The 21,334-nt window shown below is 45.8% G+C and overlaps 1 protein-coding gene across 1 annotated transcript in view; it reads right to left on the reverse strand.

Moving 5' to 3' along the window:
• Positions 1-21,334, reverse strand: part of LOC134535423 (transmembrane channel-like protein 6) — a 108,124-nt gene that overhangs the window by 12,401 nt on the left and 74,389 nt on the right. The window contains exons 6-11 of the mRNA XM_063374504.1: positions 21,010-21,173; positions 15,255-15,361; positions 11,557-11,705; positions 9,238-9,388; positions 6,330-6,553; positions 1,024-1,144 (exon numbers count right to left, since the gene is read on the reverse strand). Of these exons, the coding sequence (XP_063230574.1) occupies positions 1,024-1,144; positions 6,330-6,553; positions 9,238-9,388; positions 11,557-11,705; positions 15,255-15,361; positions 21,010-21,173 (916 nt within the window). The remainder of the gene's footprint in view (positions 1-1,023; positions 1,145-6,329; positions 6,554-9,237; positions 9,389-11,556; positions 11,706-15,254; positions 15,362-21,009; positions 21,174-21,334) is intronic.

Genomic DNA, 21,334 nt, shown 5'->3' on the forward strand with positions numbered 1-21,334 from the left:
TGAGCAGCAATTATACTTGCAAACTATATAATCAAATACAGTCATTGTAAACTGTATTTTTAACACAAGTTAATTTGTTTTAATTAGGTGGAGTGTTTTTCTTTTCTGTATAAGTTTCATGATGTAAGCGGCATGGAGCTAGTATCTCATAACCATCATAAACACGGCTGGAAGAGTCGACCTTTCCTCGTATTTGATCCAGTCTATATATATAGACTATAACCTGCATCTGCACCACTTGCTACCACTGACCGCTTACTTCTGTCTTTTTCAATTTGATGTTCTAAACCTTTTATTATGATTCTTTGGGTCTGCCTTGGGAGACCGACTCTTTCAATACTAATTTCTCTGAGTAACTTTCGACCACGAGGGTGACTGACTACAGCTTACCAATCCGTACCACGATACATTTTTACAGTACTATAACAAGAGACATGTGAGCTGCGTGTAAGTAACTGTATAAATAAATGGTGTTTACGGTGAGATGTGTTCAGTTCTTTATCATGCATCGACTTGTGGTATCTTCGTGCATGTCCAACGCGCAGGACAGACAAGGTCTGGAAGGACTGGGGAGTTTTGAGCAGGCAGTTCAAGTCTCGTCACACAGGGGCGACTCCACGCCCGTTACGGAGTCTACGCCCGGCCGTGTGCCCAACAGGCACATACTACCCGCGTGCAATTAAGGATGTGCACGGTCCTACGACATCAGTACAACATGCACACAGTCAATTGTTTCTCTGACACATGTTCTGAATGTTATTAAGTTAACTTCAAAATAATGGTAACTTAAACTATTGTAATCACTTGTAATCTCAAGTCGACAATCAAAATGAAGTAATTGGTACCAGAAACTATAATAATGTGTACTCAACTTATTCCTAAAAAAACATTAATAGTAATAATTGTTCTATCTCTTCTCACTCCCTGAACAGATATACTAATCAAACCTGGTTTGTCTCAAACCACAAAAAAACCTCTACCCACGCCTCTGTGACTATTCCTCAAGTAATGATTTAAGCTCACCTTTTCACTAGCATGTTGCAGCCAGAAATAAAACAGGACACCAACAATCACCACTTTCAGGAGAAATGTTCGCAACAGTGTAATGTACAGATCTGTCCGAGGGCTGCGATATTCTTCAAACCTGCACAAAAAGTAAATAAATAAATAAAAAACACTTCTTTAATTATATACCTTTGCAACAATAGTATTTGCGGCAAGTCTCTTACAAGTTGTATTTTTCCAGTTATTTTCAGTTATACTGCTTGTCAGACCTGTGCGAACACCAGTTTTTTGATGTGATGCGAATATAAAATAAAATTTTTAAAATATTCGCAAAGTCAAATCAAATTGAGAATTTTTTTTTTCAGCAAAGGTTGTATTACACTTCTGTTAATAAACTACTGGAATTAAGTAAAAAAAAATATTTTAACTTTCATAATGATTATAAACCCAATTGGGCCCTATGTTTAAAACCATTCAATAGAAGTTATAAAATAACCACACAAAAAATTAATTTTGGGCATTCATAAGAGCATAACCGAGAGCCACCTTTTGATTTATTAAATAACCTTTTTTATGCACACATAACCACACATAACACCCAAAAATAATTATTTTCATACAATAAAAAAATATATGACTAACATGAACCGCAACGATCAAGGATTACCTAAAATTTTCTCCCCTTACTACCATTCTATCACGTCAACGCCCGAACAGTCTGAAACGATTCACATCGTCTTTTTATTACTACCCTAACAAACATTAATATTTTTCTTCACTCTTCTGTATGCATAGGATACATCTCTACTCTCAATTCAAGCATGCAAACTATGTATTATGGTAATCAGGGGCGCAACAACTAAATTTCTTTTTATAAAGAATCATCAATCCCTCCCTTCCAGGGGGAGTACCCCGGGAAAATTTGTATTTCAAGGTGGAAACATTTGCCCCCACTTCATGGTTTCAGAAGGGCGAAGGGGGCAAAATACCCTTGCTCCCTCCCCCCTCCCCCCCTGTTGTTGCGCCCTTGATGGTAATAGAATAAAAAACTAAAATGGGTCAAAAATGACGAAAATCATGACAATGTTGAATGTTGAGGAGTTGATTGTCGATCAAGCTCAAGTGTTGCTCGCGATGAAGTAACCTGACCTGCAGGACTGTAACTACGGCAACGGGACGCACCTGGTGATCCAGGAGAAGCACACGGGCCCCAGCATCACGAGCAGGGTGACGGCCAGCGGCAAGGAGAGGAGCGAGGCTCCGCCCTGCAGGACTTAACTACGGCAACGGGACGCACCTGGTGATCCAGGAGAAGCACACGGGCCCCAGCATCACGAGCAGGGTGACGGCCAGCGGCAAGGAGAGGAGCGAGGCTCCGCCCTGCAGGACTGTAACTACGGCAACGGGACGCACCTGGTGATCCAGGAGAAGCACACGGGCCCCAGCATCACGAGCAGCGTGACGGCCAGCGGCAAGGAGAGGAGCGAGGCTCCGCCCTGCAGGACTGTAACTACGGCAACGGGACGCACCTGGTGATCCAGGAGAAGCACACGGGCCCCAGCATCACGAGCAGGGTGACGGCCAGCGGCAAGGCGACGAGCGAGGCTCCGCCCTGCAGGAACCACACCTGCAGGACTGTAACTACGGCAACGGGACGCACCTGGTGATCCAGGAGAAGCACACGGGCCCCAGCATCACGAGCAGCGTGACGGCCAGCGGCAAGGAGAGGAGCGAGGCTCCGCCCTGCAGGACTGTAACTACGGCAACGGGACGCACCTGGTGATCCAGGAGAAGCACACGGGCCCCAGCATCACGAGCAGCGTGACGGCCAGCGGCAAGGAGAGGAGCGAGGCTCCGCCCTGCAGGAACCACACCTGCAGGACTGTAACTACGGCAACGGGACGCACCTGGTGATCCAGGAGAAGCACACGGGCCCCAGCATCACGAGCAGCGTGACGGCCAGCGGCAAGGAGAGGAGCGAGGCTCCGCCCTGCAGGACTGTAACTACGGCAACGGGACGCACCTGGTGATCCAGGAGAAGCACACGGGCCCCAGCATCACGAGCAGGGTGACGGCCAGCGGCAAGGCGACGAGCGAGGCTCCGCCCTGCAGGAACCACACCTGCAGGACTGTAACTACGGCAACGGGACGCACCTGGTGATCCAGGAGAAGCACACGGGCCCCAGCATCACGAGCAGCGTGACGGCCAGCGGCAAGGAGAGGAGCGAGGCTCCGCCCTGCAGGACTGTAACTACGGCAACGGGACGCACCTGGTGATCCAGGAGAAGCACACGGGCCCCAGCATCACGAGCAGCGTGACGGCCAGCGGCAAGGAGAGGAGCGAGGCTCCGCCCTGCAGGAACCACACCTGCAGGACTGTAACTACGGCAACGGGACGCACCTGGTGATCCAGGAGAAGCACACGGGCCCCAGCATCACGAGCAGCGTGACGGCCAGCGGCAAGGAGAGGAGCGAGGCTCCGCCCTGCAGGACTGTAACTACGGCAACGGGACGCACCTGGTGATCCAGGAGAAGCACACGGGCCCCAGCATCACGAGCAGCGTGACGGCCAGCGGCAAGGAGAGAAGCGAGGCTCCGCCCTGCAGGACTGTAACTACGGCAACGGGACGCACCTGGTGATCCAGGAGAAGCACACGGGCCCCAGCATCACGAGCAGGGTGACGGCCAGCGGCAAGGAGAGGAGCGAGGCTCCGCCCTGCAGGAACCACACCTGCAGGACTGTAACTACGGCAACGGGACGCACCTGGTGATCCAGGAGAAGCACACGGGCCCCAGCATCACGAGCAGGGTGACGGCCAGCGGCAAGGAAAGGAGCGAGGCTCTGCCCTGCAGGAACCACACCTGCAGGACTGTAACTACGGCAACGGGACGCACCTGGTGATCCAGGAGAAGCACACGGGCCCCAGCATCACGAGCAGCGTGACGGCCAGCGGCAAGGAGAGGAGCGAGGCTCCGCCCTGCAGGACTGTAACTACGGCAACGGGACGCACCTGGTGATCCAGGAGAAGCACACGGGCCCCAGCATCACGAGCAGCGTGACGGCCAGCGGCAAGGAGAGGAGCGAGGCTCCGCCCTGCAGGACTGTAACTACGGCAACGGGACGCACCTGGTGATCCAGGAGAAGCACACGGGCCCCAGCATCACGAGAAGCGTGACGGCCAGCGGCAAGGAGAGGAGCGAGGCTCCGCCCTGCAGGACTGTAACTACGGCAACGGGACGCACCTGGTGATCCAGGAGAAGCACACGGGCCCCAGCATCACGAGCAGGGTGACGGCCAGCGGCAAGGAGAGGAGCGAGGCTCCGCCCTGCAGGAACCACACCTGCAGGACTGTAACTACGGCAACGGGGCGCACCTGGTGATCCAGGAGAAGCACACGGGCCCCAGCATCACGAGCAGCGTGACGGCCAGCGGCAAGGAGAGGAGCGAGGCTCCGCCCTGCAGGACTGTAACTACGGCAACGGGGCGCACCTGGTGATCCAGGAGAAGCACACGGGCCCCAGCATCACGAGCAGGGTGACGGCCAGCGGCAAGGCGACGAGCGAGGCTCCGCCCTGCAGGAACCACACCTGCAGGACTGTAACTACGGCAACGGGGCGCACCTGGTGATCCAGGAGAAGCACACGGGCCCCAGCATCACGAGCAGCGTGACGGCCAGCGGCAAGGAGAGGAGCGAGGCTCCGCCCTGCAGGAACCACACCTGCAGGACTGTAACTACGGCAACGGGACGCACCTGGTGATCCAGGAGAAGCAAACGGGCCCCAGCATCACGAGCAGGGTGACGGCCAGCGGCAAGGAGAGGAGCGAGGCTCCGCCCTGCAGGAACCACACCTGCAGGACTGTAACTACGGCAACGGGACGCACCTGGTGATCCAGGAGAAGCACACGGGCCCCAGCATCACGAGCAGCGTGACGGCCAGCGGCAAGGAGAGGAGCGAGGCTCCGCCCTGCAGGAACCACACCTGCAGGACTGTAACTACGGCAACGGGACGCACCTGGTGATCCAGGAGAAGCAAACGGGCCCCAGCATCACGAGCAGGGTGACGGCCAGCGGCAAGGAAAGGAGCGAGGCTCCGCCCTGCAGGAACCACACCTGCAGGACTGTAACTACGGCAACGGGACGCACCTGGTGATCCAGGAGAAGCACACGGGCCCCAGCATCACGAGCAGCGTGACGGCCAGCGGCAAGGAGAGGAGCGAGGCTCCGCCCTGCAGGAACCACACCTGCAGGACTGTAACTACGGCAACGGGACGCACCTGGTGATCCAGGAGAAGCACACGGGCCCCAGCATCACGAGCAGGGTGACGGCCAGCGGCAAGGCGACGAGCGAGGCTCCGCCCTGCAGGAACCACACCTGCAGGACTGTAACTACGGCAACGGGACGCACCTGGTGATCCAGGAGAAGCACACGGGCCCCAGCATCACGAGCAGGGTGACGGCCAGCGGCAAGGCGACGAGCGAGGCTCCGCCCTGCAGGAACCACACCTGCAGGACTGTAACTACGGCAACGGGACGCACCTGGTGATCCAGGAGAAGCACACGGGCCCCAGCATCACGAGCAGGGTGACGGCCAGCGGCAAGGCGACGAGCGAGGCTCCGCCCTGCAGGAACCACACCTGCAGGACTGTAACTACGGCAACGGGACGCACCTGGTGATCCAGGAGAAGCACACGGGCCCCAGCATCACGAGCAGGGTGACGGCCAGCGGAAAGGCGACGAGCGAGGCTCCGCCCTGCAGGAACCACACCTGCAGGACTGTAACTACGGCAACGGGACGCACCTGGTGATCCAGGAGAAGCACACGGGCCCCAGCATCACGAGCAGGGTGACGGCCAGCGGCAAGGAAAGGAGCGAGGCTCCGCCCTGCAGGAACCACACCTGCAGGACTGTAACTACTGCAACAGGACGCACCTGGTGATCCAGGAGAAGCACACGGGCCCCAGCATCACGAGCAGGGTGACGGCCAGCGGCAAGGAGAGGAGCGAGGCTCCGCCCTGCAGGAACCACACCTGCAGGACTGTAACTACGGCAATGGGACGCACCTGGTGATCCAGGAGAAGCACACGGGCCCCAGCATCACGAGCAGGGTGACGGCCAGCGGCAAGGCGACGAGCGAGGCTCCGCCCTGCAGGAACCACACCTGCAGGACTGTAACTACGGCAACGGGACGCACCTGGTGATCCAGGAGAAGCACACGGGCCCCAGCATCACGAGCAGCGTGACGGCCAGCGGCAAGGCGACGAGCGAGGCGCCACCCTGCAGGAACCACACCTGCAGGACTGTAACTACGGCAACGGGACGCACCTGGTGATCCAGGAGAAGCACACGGGCCCCAGCATCACGAGCAGCGTGACGGCCAGCGGCAAGGCGACGAGCGAGGCGCCACCCTGCAGGAACCAGACCAGCAGCCCGGCTCCGCCCAGCAGCACCAGGGACAGCACGTGGAGCGTCAGACGGATGCACAGCGTGGAGAACCGCGCCAGGCAGGAGACGTGTCGCTCCTCTCGCGCCTGTTCAGCCAGCAGCTCCTGTGGCACGGCACTCGCCGTCACGAGGCCTGGTCTCTACCACCTCCTGTCGTAACGTATGACTAGTCGTGCCTGTGCAAATATCAGTGTTTCACTGCAAACTGTTTCGGTCCCGCTATTAGATTCCCAGCGCTTTGCGTACGTATCTTTTCCGTATAAAATTAAGTATGTGTTATAAAGTAGAAATCTAATATTCATTCGGACACTGCCACTTACTTATTTAATTAACGGAAATACAAAGGTGCTTGACGTGTAAATTTTCTTTTAAAGACGCTTGTAAACGTCATAACCTTTATCTCTTCGTCTGCGTCGTCGCGGTGTACCGCTTATAAAAATGCAGCCAGCGCTAGTTGGCATCATTCATGTTTGGTTGTGTTGCTTCCCGTATAGAGTGCGCACACGTAGTCAAATATCGATACTGATATCTCGCCGATCGCATCAATGCGGGCTGTCTGTCAAGAGCTGAGTTAACTATATTTGTTGGCCTGCACTCTTTCGAGGTGTGTACTGCATTTTGATTTTTTATTTAAAGTTGAAGAAAGGTTTACGTAGCATGACTTATTAATTTTAATTGTTCGGCATACTTTTATATACTCCACTTTTTAAATAAACATACTTTCCATTAATAGTTTTTTTTATGAATAACTTTAGCAAACAAAAAAAATTTATTTTCGCATAAACGTCGCACCCCTACTTTTCAAACTTGATATTAGTATAAAATGTGTGACGAATATGCGATAAAACATGGTACGTTTCCAGAAGATGCACTATTGTTACAACAGCAATAAGTAAAACTCCAATATTCACTGAGCGTAAAACATGTCAGCTCGTTGTGACAGAGTGGAACATGTCAGCTCGTTGTGACAGAGTGGAACATGTCAGCTCGTTGTGACGGAGTGGAACATGTCAGCTCGTTGTGACGGAGTGGAACATGTCAGCTCGTTGTGACAGAGTGGAACATGTCAGCTCGTGACAGAGTGGAACATGTCAGCTCGTTGTGACAGAGTGGAACATGTCAGCTCGTTGTGACAGAGTGGAACATGTCAGCTCGTTGTGACAGAGTGGAACATGTCAGCTCGTTGTGACAGAGTGGAACATGTCAGCTTGTGACAGAGTGGAACATGTCAGCTCGTGACAGAGTGGAACATGTCAGCTCGTTTTGACAGAGTGGAACATGTCAGCTCATTGTGACAGAGTGGAACATGTCAGCTCGTTGTGACAGAGTGGAACAAGTCAGCTCGTTGTGACAGAGTGGAACAAGTCAGCTAATTGTGACAGAGTGGAACATGTCAGCTCGTTGTGACAGAGTCGAACAAGTCAGCTCGTTGTGACAGAGTGGAACAAGTCAGCTCGCTGTGACAGTGGAACATGTCAGCTCATTGTGACGGAGTGGAACATGTCAGCTCATTGTTACAGAGTGGAACATGTCAGCTCATTGTTACAGAGTGGAACATGTCAGCTTGTTGTGACAGAGTGGAACATGTCAGCTCGTTGTGACAGAGTGGAACATGTCAGCTCGTTGTGACAGAGTGGAACAAGTCAGCTCATTGTGACAGAGTGGAACATGTCAGCTCGTGACAGAGTGGAACAAGTCAGCTCGTTGTGACAGAGTGGAACAAGTCAGCTCGTTGTGACAGAGTGGAACAAGTCAGCTCGTTGTGACAGAGTGGAACAAGTCAGCTCGTTGTGACAGAGTGGAACAAGTCAGCTCGTTGTGACAGAGTGGAACAAGTCAGCTCGTTGTGACAGAGTGGAACAAGTCAGCTCGTTGTGACAGAGTGGAACATGTCAGCTCGTTGTGACAGAGTGGACCATGTCAGCCCGTTGTGACAGAGTGTAACATGTCAGCTCGTTTTGGCAGAGTGGAACATGTCAGCACGTTGTGACAGAGTGGAACATGTCAGCTCGTTGTGACAGTGGAACATGTCAGCTCATTGTGATGGAGTGGAACATGTCAGCTCATTGTTACAGAGTGGAACATGTCATCTCATTGTTACAGAGTGGAACATGTCAGCTCGTGACTGAGTGGAACACGTCAGCTCGTGACAGAGTGGAACATGTCAGCTCGTTTTGGCAGAGTGGAACATGTCAGCACGTTGTAAAAGAGTGGAACAAGTCAGCTCGTTGTGACAGAGTGGAACATGTCAGCTCGTTTTGGCAGAGTGGAACATGTCAGCACGTTGTGACAGTTTGGAACAAGTCAGCTCGTTGTGACAGAGTGGAACATGTCAGCACGTTGTAAAAGAGTGGAACAAGTCAGCTCGTTGTGACAGAGTGGAACATGTCAGCTCGTTTTGGCAGAGTGGAACATGTCAGCACGTTGTAAAAGAGTGGAACAAGTCAGCTCGTTGTGACAGAGTGGAACATGTCAGCTCGTTTTGGCAGAGTGGAACATGTCAGCACGTTGTGACAGTTTGGAACAAGTCAGCTCGTTGTGACAGAGTGGAACATGTCAGCTCGTTGTGACAGAGTGGAACAAGTCAGCTCGTTGTGACAGAGTGGAACATGTCAGCTCGTTTTGGCAGAGTGGAACATGTCAGCACGTTGTGACAGAGTGGAACATGTCAGCTCGTTGTGACAGTGGAGCATGTCAGCTCGTTGTGACAGTGGAGCATGTCAGCTCGTTGTGACAGAGTGGAACATGTCAGCTCGTTGTGACTGAGTGGAACAAGTAAAGCACGCACCTTCAGCTCGACCAGGATGTTGCTGCTCTTAAGGGCGGCTGCTTGTTCCGTCGCAATGCTGAAGTTCCAGCCGCAGAACACCTTGTGTGCAAACTCGTTCTTCAGCCCGCCTGCAGTCTCGATGAAACTCTTGCGGTACGACGTGGCAACGCTGGCGACAATTCAAACCCCACAATCCACAACCACACACCTTTGGAGACCGGCCCCACAGTAGCAACAGCACGCCCGGGGCTAGAAGCACGACATGCAGGCACTACACTACAGTACCTGGCTCTGCACAAGTCAGTGTTGGCTCAGGATGAAAACAAATGGTGGAGGAACTCTGACAACCAGTATCTGAAGGAGAGGGAATTTTAGAAATTGTTTGGCACTATCAAATTTTTAAGTTTTTAAATTTTTAAAGAGTTTAATTTTATTAATATTGTAATTTTATATTGTAGTTTAAATTTTGGTGTAATTTTTTTTTTTTTGTTCTTGAAACCCCTTTGCCTTTACGTTTTCTTCTATACGTAACTAGTTTACCCTTGTTAGGCGTCAGTAGCTTAGTTCCTCGTACTGGCAGTGCTGTGCTTCCCACATTCAGACCCACAGAGTTTGAACTCTGTTCCTGCCAATCCTTCCTCCCCCTCCACACGCCAGCATCCTTTCTGCCATTCTGCAGCATCCTGCCATTCCCTCTGCATTCTGCTGCCAGTTTAACATGATCTTTTTACTGTCCACCGCTCCGTGCTTCACACCCTCTAGAGCAGCAAGGACTCCTTTACTTCGTGCGGTCACCCCTTCGTGAATCAACCCTTCGTGTGTCACCCCTTTGTGACAATTGTAAACTCACAAAATCCCTCAAGAAAATAATGACAAGTAGTTAGTGCACAAAAACTAAATTTGTTGGTTAGTTAAATTCTAACGATAACCCCCTACTGTCCATAATTATTTCTGGAACAATATTTTGGTTCTTGAGTTCAAGATATGAAACGACACCATGAAACTTGGCGGCTTCGCCCACAAGACTCATCACGTGATGCATATTCCCATGCACCAAATATGCCTCTTATTTTTCTAATGCTTATGTAACTGGCAAAACTACTGCATTAGCCTGCTTCAAAACAAAGAACCATAATAAAAAATACAACACCAAATTATGTGACCACACACAAAATCTTAACCAATCTTAACCAACCAAGAAAAAATTAGATTAGAGCTGCCCCACCTCGCCACCCCCTTACCCCTTTCCCCATGCGCCCTCCTTACTTAGCGCTGTCATCTGTCCCTTAGTGGCCTGGGAGTTCTGCGGGCCCAGAGGCCACCGCGTGGAGTGGCGAGAATAAGCGCCGCTATTCTGGAAGCTTCGAGCATTGGGTTGGCCTGGGATGACGCGACACATCACTGCCAATCCAGTCGGTTCCAGAAAGACGGCCACGAGTACAAAAGCCGCGACGCCGGCCTCTGCAGGAGTTCCAACAGGCGAGTTGAGTGTAGTGTGAGTTCAGCGAGCGGCACAGGCACAGAGCGACGGGACTGTGCGAGTGCGACTGAGTGGCGCGGGACTGTGTGTGTGGACAGGCGCGAGGTGAGGGGCGAACCACTGTCGAGCCCAGCTCCAGCGAGGAGTGCGAACTGTGGACTGGACAGATTCTTGGTGATCCCTGAACAGACACTAAGTGTGGTGATTTGATTAGTATGTAAATAGTAGCAGCAAATAAAACTGTACAAAAATTATTTGGGTTATCTTTAGGAGATTTTCCCAACCCATAACAATATGAAAAAAATAACTTGAAACAACTTTTTCAAACAAAGTAAGCAACTCATCAGAAATATTAAAAATGTGAAATTAATGTAAATTATGATTATAAAACACATTGCAAATGTATAAATACTTCTACAAGAAATAACCAACTGTTACTTACATTATACTATGAAAAATTGCATAACTCCTTCCCCTTACTAATAACATTATAACTAAGAGATGTTAGGTTGCTGATATAATTTCCTTATTAAGAGTTCATAATTAATTTATAATCTTGTTTCTTCTATAATGAATAGGTACTTAGGGTATTTTGTTCATTATTAATGTCTGTTAGTTGAAAGTATTTTTTTATCATTATTTTACTGTTATTGCTTTGTCTGGTCAGTTAAAACTAATGTGCGTGTACAATAGGCGGTATTGTTAGATGAGCGACGATACACGTTTTCCAGGAACTGTAACTATGTATGTAATATCCAATTACTTTAAGAACAGTGTGTCACTGGGAGGAAAACATCAATAGTAGGAATTGAAAAAGTCTAGTCCGGTGGAGCACAATGAAGGAAGAGAGGGAGTACCTGAAGGACAGGGAGACGAAGATGACAAGGTAGCAGATGAGCATGGTGAAGAAGTACGCTCTGGGCATGCTGTAGGAGGCTGAGCGTACCAGCTGTACGTCCCTGTTGGTGTAGTAGCCGTAGAACAGTGTCGTGTTGGTGAAGAAGCCCTGCAACAAACCACCACCCCGCTTGCTGTTCAAGGACGCTCAGCACAGTTCATGAGCGACTCAGTCGGGTTGGCCTACTCACACGCAAAATTGTGCACAAATGTTGCTAAATTTACGGGGTTTCTGCATAGTAATGAGATAAGATATAACTTCTTTAATTCAGAAGATGACTGTTTGTAAAATTACTTAGATTCGATAAGTATATTGCCCGGAATATATGCTAAGATCTTGAGGCTTATGTGATTTGCAAGTATTATCTTCCGACTCATTTATGTACATTGGTTTGAAACTACTTTATTGTGTGGAGAGCATGTTGTTAGGAATCATAATTTAAGCTAACTATTATATAATCATTGAAATCCAACCAAACCCTCATTAGCCTTCTTTACAAGCCAAATTTTTATTTATGACGTTATAACACTGCTGTTTTAATTTATTGAATTTTTTATTACAAAAATACAAGAATGTTTCCTAGAATTTTTAAGTACTATATCAAATATTTAATTTCTCTGGACATAGTATTGTATATATTTTGCACCAGGAAGGCTGGTTACAAGGGGGGTTGGGTAGTGAAAGAATTCTGTGAGGCAAGACCTTAACAATTCTCTGCTCCAAGCTTCTATTTATTGAGGCTTGTATGTGTTTACATAGCTGTGCTAAAGCAAAAGCAATACTGTGTGTACTGTTTTTGGTACAAATAGCAATGCCCAGCTGTTGGGGGCAATACCGTGGAGTGTCAGGTGACTATAAAAAGGTAGTGTGTGATGGGCAAAGCAGAGAGCCAGGTGAATGCAGCAAATTTTTAGACCACATCAAAACAATTTTGTCAAAACAAAATGTTTAAATTTGTTCTTTAACTTTTTCCTGGAATTATAAAATATGTAATTTTAGAGTAAACTTAATTAAATAAATGCCCTGTAAGAACACAATAAATGCTGTTTAATTAAGAGATATTGAGGAGAAAAACGTAAGAATGGAAAGTGCCTGAACGCTGAGCAGTGGCCGATAGTGCTTCCACAGCTACGAGCCCGCTGGACTTGGCTATTTGGGTTCAATGCAATTGCATATTTATGTTCACATCATATGGATGTTACTACTGACAGAATGTAATACAAAAGCATGAAACCACGAGGATGCTAGAGGCGAGGCGAGGCGACGAGGCAGCGCAGCGGGGGTCCACCTCCCGGGCGGAGGCACCGTCCCTCTCCGTCTCCAGAGCCCCGTCTGGGGTCAAGTGGCGTAGCTAGGACGCCATTGTTGTCGCAGCTTCCGGTGGCACTCCGGAGGGCTACGGGACTCGGCTCGTATTACAGACGGAGGCTGAGAGTGCGGGACTGGTGAGAGCTGTGAAGTGAGGACGGCGAGCGACCCCGTGGGGAGCAGCAGGCTCCGTGGCCTCCGGGAGGTGTACGTGCGAGGCAGTGTGTTGGGACCAGCAGTAGAGAGAGCCACTGTCCAGCCAATCTACAGTGGAAAGAGTGTACGTATAGTGGACTTATTAAAACTGTAATTACTTTGTGGACAAACAAATTGTTGACATTTAATTAGTGTGAATATTAGCTGATATATATATATAACAGCAATTACTTAATTGGGCTATCCTTTTCGAACCTGTTTTTCCCACTAATAACATTTGGTGTCAGAAGTAGAATAGCTTTAATTAACAGATTTTGGATTCAGAATGTGTAATTGAGAATAAAGTTAGTGTTAGGAACTTAGCTCTGAGTAGAAGTTTAGGGAAGGACATAGGTGAAATTAAAGTGCAGTTAATAGGATATACGTGACAGTTACACTGTCAGTGCATGTTGACGAGAAAGATGGCGGCCCACAAACTTAGGAACTTAGGATATTTCTTAGTAGAAATAAAGAGTAACCAGGAGAAAATGGAGAGTAGTCTGGAGGGAATGAAGAATAAAATCGAGATGAAATGTAGAAATAAATAAGAAACAGCTAAGAAGAGATGAAGAATAAAATGACGAGTGGCCAGGAAGATTTGAAGAATGAAATAAGGAATAGTCAAAAAGAAGAAAATAATGCTGTTAAGGTGACATGTTGACATAGACCAAATGAAGAAGGCCCCAAAAGACATGTGGAGCAAGCAGGTGGCTTCTCAAGAAGAAATGAAGAGGAAGATTGACTAAACCAACATTCAGTTCGAAGTAGAGGTGCAATGTTTCAAGCAAAATCGAGCTGAAAATGAAGTGATGGCACGGCTCAGCTGGAGCAGGCCACCTCAGAAAGTCGCTGCTGCAACTGAAGAATGCCGATGAATGACTACAGCTGCTACAAACTGAAAGTGTGTTTCTGGGAGGTCAAGGTGGAAGGCTCTGATAGAGGCCACCCTAAATTCAAGCCATCCATTCTATGACCAATCTTGGTGGGCTGTCTACAGGGGAGCGAGGAAGAGAAGGCTGCAGGGGCGTTAGGAAAGCTGTTCACTGCTTTGGAGGCCTGGAGGCCGTGCATAGTGCTTTGCTTGTGGAGTATGAGGGCATGTCCAATGGGACTGCACCGAAGAAAGGACAATGCTGTGCTAACAGGACTGAACAAGAAGAGAGTCTGCCGGTTCAAAGAACAAGCGTCGCCCACAGTGCTTCGCACGCCGAGAACGGAGGCATGTTCAGTGCGACTGCCCAAGTCCTGACACCGGAGAAAGGAGGACAGCGATGTGATACTGCTGTTAAGGAAGAGGAAAGTCCGTAGGTTCGAGGAGCAGGAAGCTGCCAGGGAATAGGACCAATTCCATGAAGGTGCCCGGAACGAGAAGTACCTAGAAGGACTGTCTGATGAGTATGTTGTGATTTTGATAGCAATATTTATTTTAGGCTGCATGTTTTTATTTGTATCGTGCCTACCACCCAAGGCCATAAGCTGTAGGTAGGCATGCAACAAATATTAAAAAAATAAAAAAAATAAAATAATAACATTTCTTGTCAGTGGTTACTCTCACTGTTAAAATTTTTCCTTGTATCTTGTTTGATAAGTTGCATAACAAACAAGCATGGACTTTTTTTTTACATTACTGCTTCTGCTTTCCAATTTTTTTTTGGTCATTTTAAGAAGGGAGAGCAATAGTAGTACAAGGGTCTTGCATACAGGGGCAGTTTAGTGGTTCCTGTAGATTGTGCCCACTGAGTGTTGTATACAACTACAGTTTAATAAGAAATGAATTGGTCTAACTGTTCTGTATCACATATCCAATTTATATCCGTTGATTCTGATGGCATAATTGTGTGAATTATTGTCCTTTGGTAAATGAAGCGTGCTTTTTTAGTTTTGCATGTCGAATGTTCCTGGCCAGACATGGACCACGCACCACCTTGCCCTTGTGATGGAGGGTTAGCAAACACCCCTCCCCCGTGCCCTGCACAGAGCAGTTCATCCCTCCTTGGCCCCGGTGCACGGAAACAAGAAGAGACGTGTACTCACCGTTCAAACCTCCACACGCAAAGCTAAGGTACAGAACAAACCACCAATATTAGACTGAGCAGCAAGTGTAAGTATATCCATGGAGTTCGCACACATTACTCAGTATTCTAAATGACTTACCTCTCCTGTGATTAAGTTGCTGAAACTGAACTCAGTATTGATGGCGTATGGTTCTGACCTCAGCTTCGGCGTGTAACTCTGTGGCAGAACACTCGTAGGGAACGCATCTGCAAACACACACACAGTGCAGACTGCTGCAGGCGAGGACGGAGGGTAAGATAACTGCAGTGACACTGACGGCCAGATGGCTTGCGATCTGGGCCCACTGCTCTACAACATGACGAGTAGCTCGTCACGCTGGGAAATATTCACTCCACTTACATCAACCAGTTACTAGGGCTGTACGGGATAGGTAATTTTGGTTCGGGAAAAATTCGGGCGGGAAGCTATGATTTCCCTCGGGAAATGGGACGGGAACGGGAATTATTTAAAAGTGCAATTTGTATCCAAGCAAATTTATTTATTTAAAAAATGGGCTATCAAAACCATATCATTTTAACTTTTAAAAGCCATAGTATTAAAATAAAAATTTTGAAAAAATAAACAATACTATGAAATGCCTCCATTTTCGTGTATGAACACCAGTTCCTCTGTATGTTCTGAGGTAAGGGACATACGCTTGGGGGATACAATGTTCCCAGCAGAAGAAAACACACGTTCACTTGCTGTTTCTGTTGCAGGGATGCCTAAATACTGCATTGCAACTTTACACACGTTAGGTAACGCATCTTTTCCTTTTTCTCTCCACCACTTTAGGGGATCATCACTTCTTTGTATAACAGGCATACTGAAATAGCAATCAGTTTCTGATGACATGATCTGGTTACTTGATTCGCTCTCAGCAAGTTCGTCAAAAACACTCCAGAGAGAAGTAGAACTCTGTGCCAACTCACTGGTACCTGCAGTTGTTACTGAAAGAAAAAGAAACACCACATTCTTACACAATGCTATAGTGGCTTTTGTATAAATAAAATAACTAGGCCTACAAATAAATTAAACAATACCTGGTTGTGCCGTTGCCTGTGTGATTTCTTTTACTTTTTTATCCAGGTGGTTACGTGCCAAAAGTTTTTCTTCCGTTGGAATTACAACAGCCTTAAACCTCGGGTCTACTAACATTGCAGTATAGTATGGCTCTTTTCGATCGTAGCATGGAAATCGTGCTTGGAGAGCCAGAAGTACCTCATTTGCAAACTCCCATCCCTGTTTTGCATTGGTGTTGATGTAGGCCTTCAGACAATTTTTTAGAGAAAAAATGACCGGAATGACCATTGATGCTGATGGTGAACGTTCACCACAAAGTTGGGTTGTAGCATCATACAATGGTTGCAATATATTAATGTAAGAGCCAATAAGGTTCCATTCACTCAACTGCAGATTGTCCATGTTCAGTGTTGGTAAGTGACGAGAAAGAGGTATCTTGTTGTCAAACAATCTCTTCAGCATTAAAAACTCTGAATTCCATCTTGTCTGACAGTCTTGAATCAAGTTTAGTACCGGCAGATCTAGTTCTTCTTGAATTCGATGCAACTGTTCAGTTGCTCGCGCACTGTGTTTGTATCGTCCAACAATAGAACGTGACTTTTTCAGTACCTCTTTGATCTCACATGTTACTTTAACAGCATCTTGCAATACAAGCTGCAGTGTATGTGCAAAGCACTGCAGCTGCGTAAACTTAAGTTTGCATAGCGAAAGTCCCAACTTAAGGTTTCGTCCATTATCACTCACAATGTACATGTCCACTTTGTCCCCTGCATTTTCTAAGTCCCATTCATTGAAGCACTCTACTAGTTTCTCACTAATTGCTTCACCAGTGTGTCCACCAGGAAAGCTGTAACACCCTAAACAGTACTTCTTCATGTCAAAATCTTCAATAAAATGACATGTCAGCGACATGAATGCTTCGTTGCTAGCAGATGTCCACAAATCACAAGTGAATGATAAAGAAGCAATTTTGGATAAACTTATTGCATTGGCAATATGTTCAGACATTTTTGCCTTTGTTTTGTTGTACAGTTCAGGTATTACTCTTCTTGAAAAAGTGTTACGAGATGGCACTGAATAAAGTGGTTGAGCTATTTTAAGGACTTTTTGAAATTTATGATTTTCCACTGTACTGTATGGCAACATAGCATCAGCTATCCATTCCCCAATACAGTTCGTCAGTGAAATGGCCCTTTCATGTGTTGAAGGCCATTTGTAAGCTTCGTCTAAGCGAAGTTGCTTCTTTGTTGGTTCTAAAGTTTTTTCCCCAATATTTCCGCCTTTCCGTGTTGCTTCTATCTGTTCAAGTTCTTTTTTCAAATTTGGATGTTGCATCAGATGTCGAAGCAACCCAGATGTGCTACCAAAATTGGTTTTTAAAACCTTTTTGCATTGTTTACACTGTGCAGACACATTATCTGGCATTTTTTGGTAAAAAGACCAGATAGGAGTTTTTAATTTGGTGTGGCGACTTTCCATGATGAAATTCACGTACGTAAACACACACACCTTATGTAAAAAACTTCACACTAAAATACTCGCCAACACAGATAATATCACAATGCTTTTAAAACCGGAGTAAAATACATTGAATATCTTGTTCTGTAGAGAAAGGAACCTGAATCTCTGGCGCTCGGCTTTGTGTGTGGAACAGCATCGGTGACAAACTTTATGATATGTAAATATTTAGAAATAACATTTCACCACAGTTTCTCTCAACGCCTATCTTTGCTTTCACCGTCGTTTGCCCTAAACACCAAAATTATGAACGTTCAAATACATTTCGATGTAATATACATCAGTGTCGCCAACGTCTTTCCGCAATATTTCTTATTTGTTAAAACGAACATCACCGAACATGCACGAAGACGCCATATTTACAAGACTTTGAACGTTCACATCACCAAACGTTTTACTCATGGCCGTATGGTACACCTTGGCAAGTGGCACAAAAAAAAATGTTTACAATGGCAAACGAAGCTGAGAAATTGCCGTGGCCACCAACGCACGTAGTAAAGTAAACTAAATACAGTTTACACAATTCGCTTTACTTTTATTGTTCCGTCTAAACGTGTGTCACGGTTAGCTATAAAATGGAGCGCTAATGCAACATTAATTGCAGGAAATGCTTAGCATTAAACGGGAAAATAATGCATTAAAACTATAGGGAAAATAACGGTGCCAGTAAAAAAAATACGTTAATTACGCAAATTCGTATATCTCAGGTACGTAAAAATGAGGTTCTACTGTCATCACAGAAAACTTATGTTCCGTTACGAAGACACCTAAAGATAGGTTACGCAGTGATTTTATCAGAAAAATTATCAATATAAATTTTCGGGAAATATTACTTTCCCGAATAATTTCGGGAAAAATTCATTCCCGAAATTTCCCGAAAAATCGGGATCCCGCCCAGCTCTACCAGTTACCCATCGACTCTTCTACACACATTGGTCACACTACTGAAGCTGTTGCATTATCTACGTGTACGTGCTTACATGACACATGATACCATGCTGTGATAATGAACAACACAATTATTACACACATATTAATCATATAATGTATTAAATTATACGGCTGATCCAATGCTAGAAAGGTTGACAGCAAAGACTATTTCTTCAGTTCTGCAAGATAAAACTCTACTTGACTTTGATTTTTTTTAATTGTCCATGCCATTCCAAAACTGTTGAACGATGAGTCAAACTTGTCACAGAGTCTGCAGGAAAAGTGTGCGGACAAGAAAACAATAAAACACAAACGGCCACATTCTAGCAACTATGTTTACCAGATCCATGATGCCAACTGAATAAAACTCTGAATTTAAGACACTGTCCTTCAGTAAAAAACCATAATTCATGCCCCCCTGCCTGGAGGGTGGGTGGCCTCCAGTCGAAGCCACCAAGTGTGTGCTGGGCCACTTCATGAAACAAACTGGCAAACGGCCAGAGCTGCACAATGACGTAGGGGAGAGTCTAACAGCACCGACCACCTAGGTTTATTAACTGTAATTTAGGTACAGTATTTAAATATTGCATTTTAAGTCATTAACCTGTTACCTCAAGTAGTACTTTAGAAATAAAATTGGTTGTCTGTAAAGTCAGTTTACGAACGATAGTTTAACGTGACGTCATAACAAAACACTGATGAAATGATTACATACTTTTATTAATAAAATTGAATCATTTTTATTTTAATAATAAAAGAATAAATACTTAAAATTATACTAGTATGGTAATCAGATTTTTAAAATGCAAGAATAATTAACCTTTACTGCCGAAGTTGTTGTTGTAATAAGCAATGAAAACCACATTAACTTTTCACTTCACTTTATAAACAGTCGACGAAACAGTTCACGTGTAGATGTAAGTTGTGTGCTGCCGCTGTCTTTCTTCTCCTCGGACGCATAGGCCATTTGAGTGGAAGAGAGATAGATGCTGCGCAAGCGTACAATGAGCGTAGCGGGACACCGCGTAACGGAACAATGTGCGTAACGGGACACTTTTTCGTGCGTGCACCTGGCATTCATTGATTTATTAGACGTCACGTCAAAAATATATAATGTATCTTGAATTATATTAGAAATTCTTTTTTTTCCACATATAAAAAGTCTTTATTTTTAGAGTGCAAAAATTGCCGTCCAATACCGACCAGCCATTCTTTTAGAAGTTTTAAAGTCTTAACAACTTACATTTAAAATATATTATTTTAATAAAAAAAAAAACAAAAAAAATACAGTTGACAATATCAGTCTAATGAATTTCATACAGTAATTCTGATATTATTTTTCATAAGAAAAACACCGTAGCGTGACAAAATTTTGTTACACTAGCTTAAGGATAGTATTCACTTTCAGCAATTGTCACATTTAAAATATAATATGCCTTCTCGAGATGTACATTCAACATGTGCACTACCTTTACATTCTACACACTGCAATCAGTCTTCTTCAAATGATTCACGACAAAAGATTCACTCTGTTTTGTCTTCTGTAGGCTTTTTGCTATTAGAATTTTCACCAAAGTTTAGTTTATTTATATGTTTTATAGTGATTGTCTCGTCTTTCTTCCTTTCCATTTCTTCAGTGGCCCCAAGCTTTCTTATCTTCTTGAGTTTTTCACCCCTCTTTCATTTCTTTCAAAACTTCTCTTCTCTGTTTTTAACCTGTTCTCTTCAGCCCAGCAGTTTGTAGCTCACACGAAACTCATTTACATTATGCATTAAGACAACATGGTTCGCCTCCAAGTGACCTTTTTATCAGCAAAATGTTTTGCAATTTCTCGTCCACTGGCGTCAGTGTTAAGGGCCCAGACACAGCCTTAATGTGTCTGGCTGTCGCCCCGAGAAATGTTTTAAAGTATTTCCATCTACAAACAGTACATTTCTGGCACCGAGCGATGAACTCGTCTGAGCTCATGTGTGACCAATCGTCTCAAACTGGGTGTATGTATATTTTTTGGGAATCGATTTTGCGAGTGAAATATTAAATAAAATTTTTTGAGATATTCTTTTGTTTTAAATCTGTAACAAAACCTACGAATCAACAAACTATTAAAATTTCAAAGCATCTTTATTATTCAGCGCTCAACATCACCTCAACAATTGATTCAAATGTTTTCTATCGGACTGCCTTGCCAGGCCAGTCCAAGACGTCACAAAAACTTCACTAAACATTTTCTTGCAAATTGCACTTTAATATTAAAGTACCCAGGAGATACTAATTGTAAGTAAAAATGTTTAATATTTTCTGCAACTAGCACATTTAAGGTGACATCAAACAGTAATAATAGACATTTGATCTGGGTCCGTTCTGTAAAACCAAAGTGAATACCTGTAATAGATGAAGAACTGTTAGAAGGCTGAGAGCTGTACGTGACACTGCTGCCAGTGGTAATGTTGGCACCAGTGGTTATGTTGGCGCCAGCAGTGGTGTTGGTGCTAGGGAATGGCTCGTAGAAGCGGAACAACATTTGAGGAACCACTATGAACCCAAAACTACAACAAAAATAAGCCTCACCTTGTACTAGAAAGATATTTTCACTAGAATTTGAAAAATGTTATTTTATTAATACTTCTGATAAAATGATTATATTGTTTAAAATAACTGGTTTTCTTATTTTAAATCTAACAATTAAAAAAAAAATTACAACAGTTAA

The sequence above is a fragment of the Bacillus rossius genome, chromosome 8 (assembly GCF_032445375.1).
Source record: "Bacillus rossius redtenbacheri isolate Brsri chromosome 8, Brsri_v3, whole genome shotgun sequence".
NCBI lineage: Eukaryota > Metazoa > Arthropoda > Insecta > Phasmatodea > Bacillidae > Bacillus > Bacillus rossius.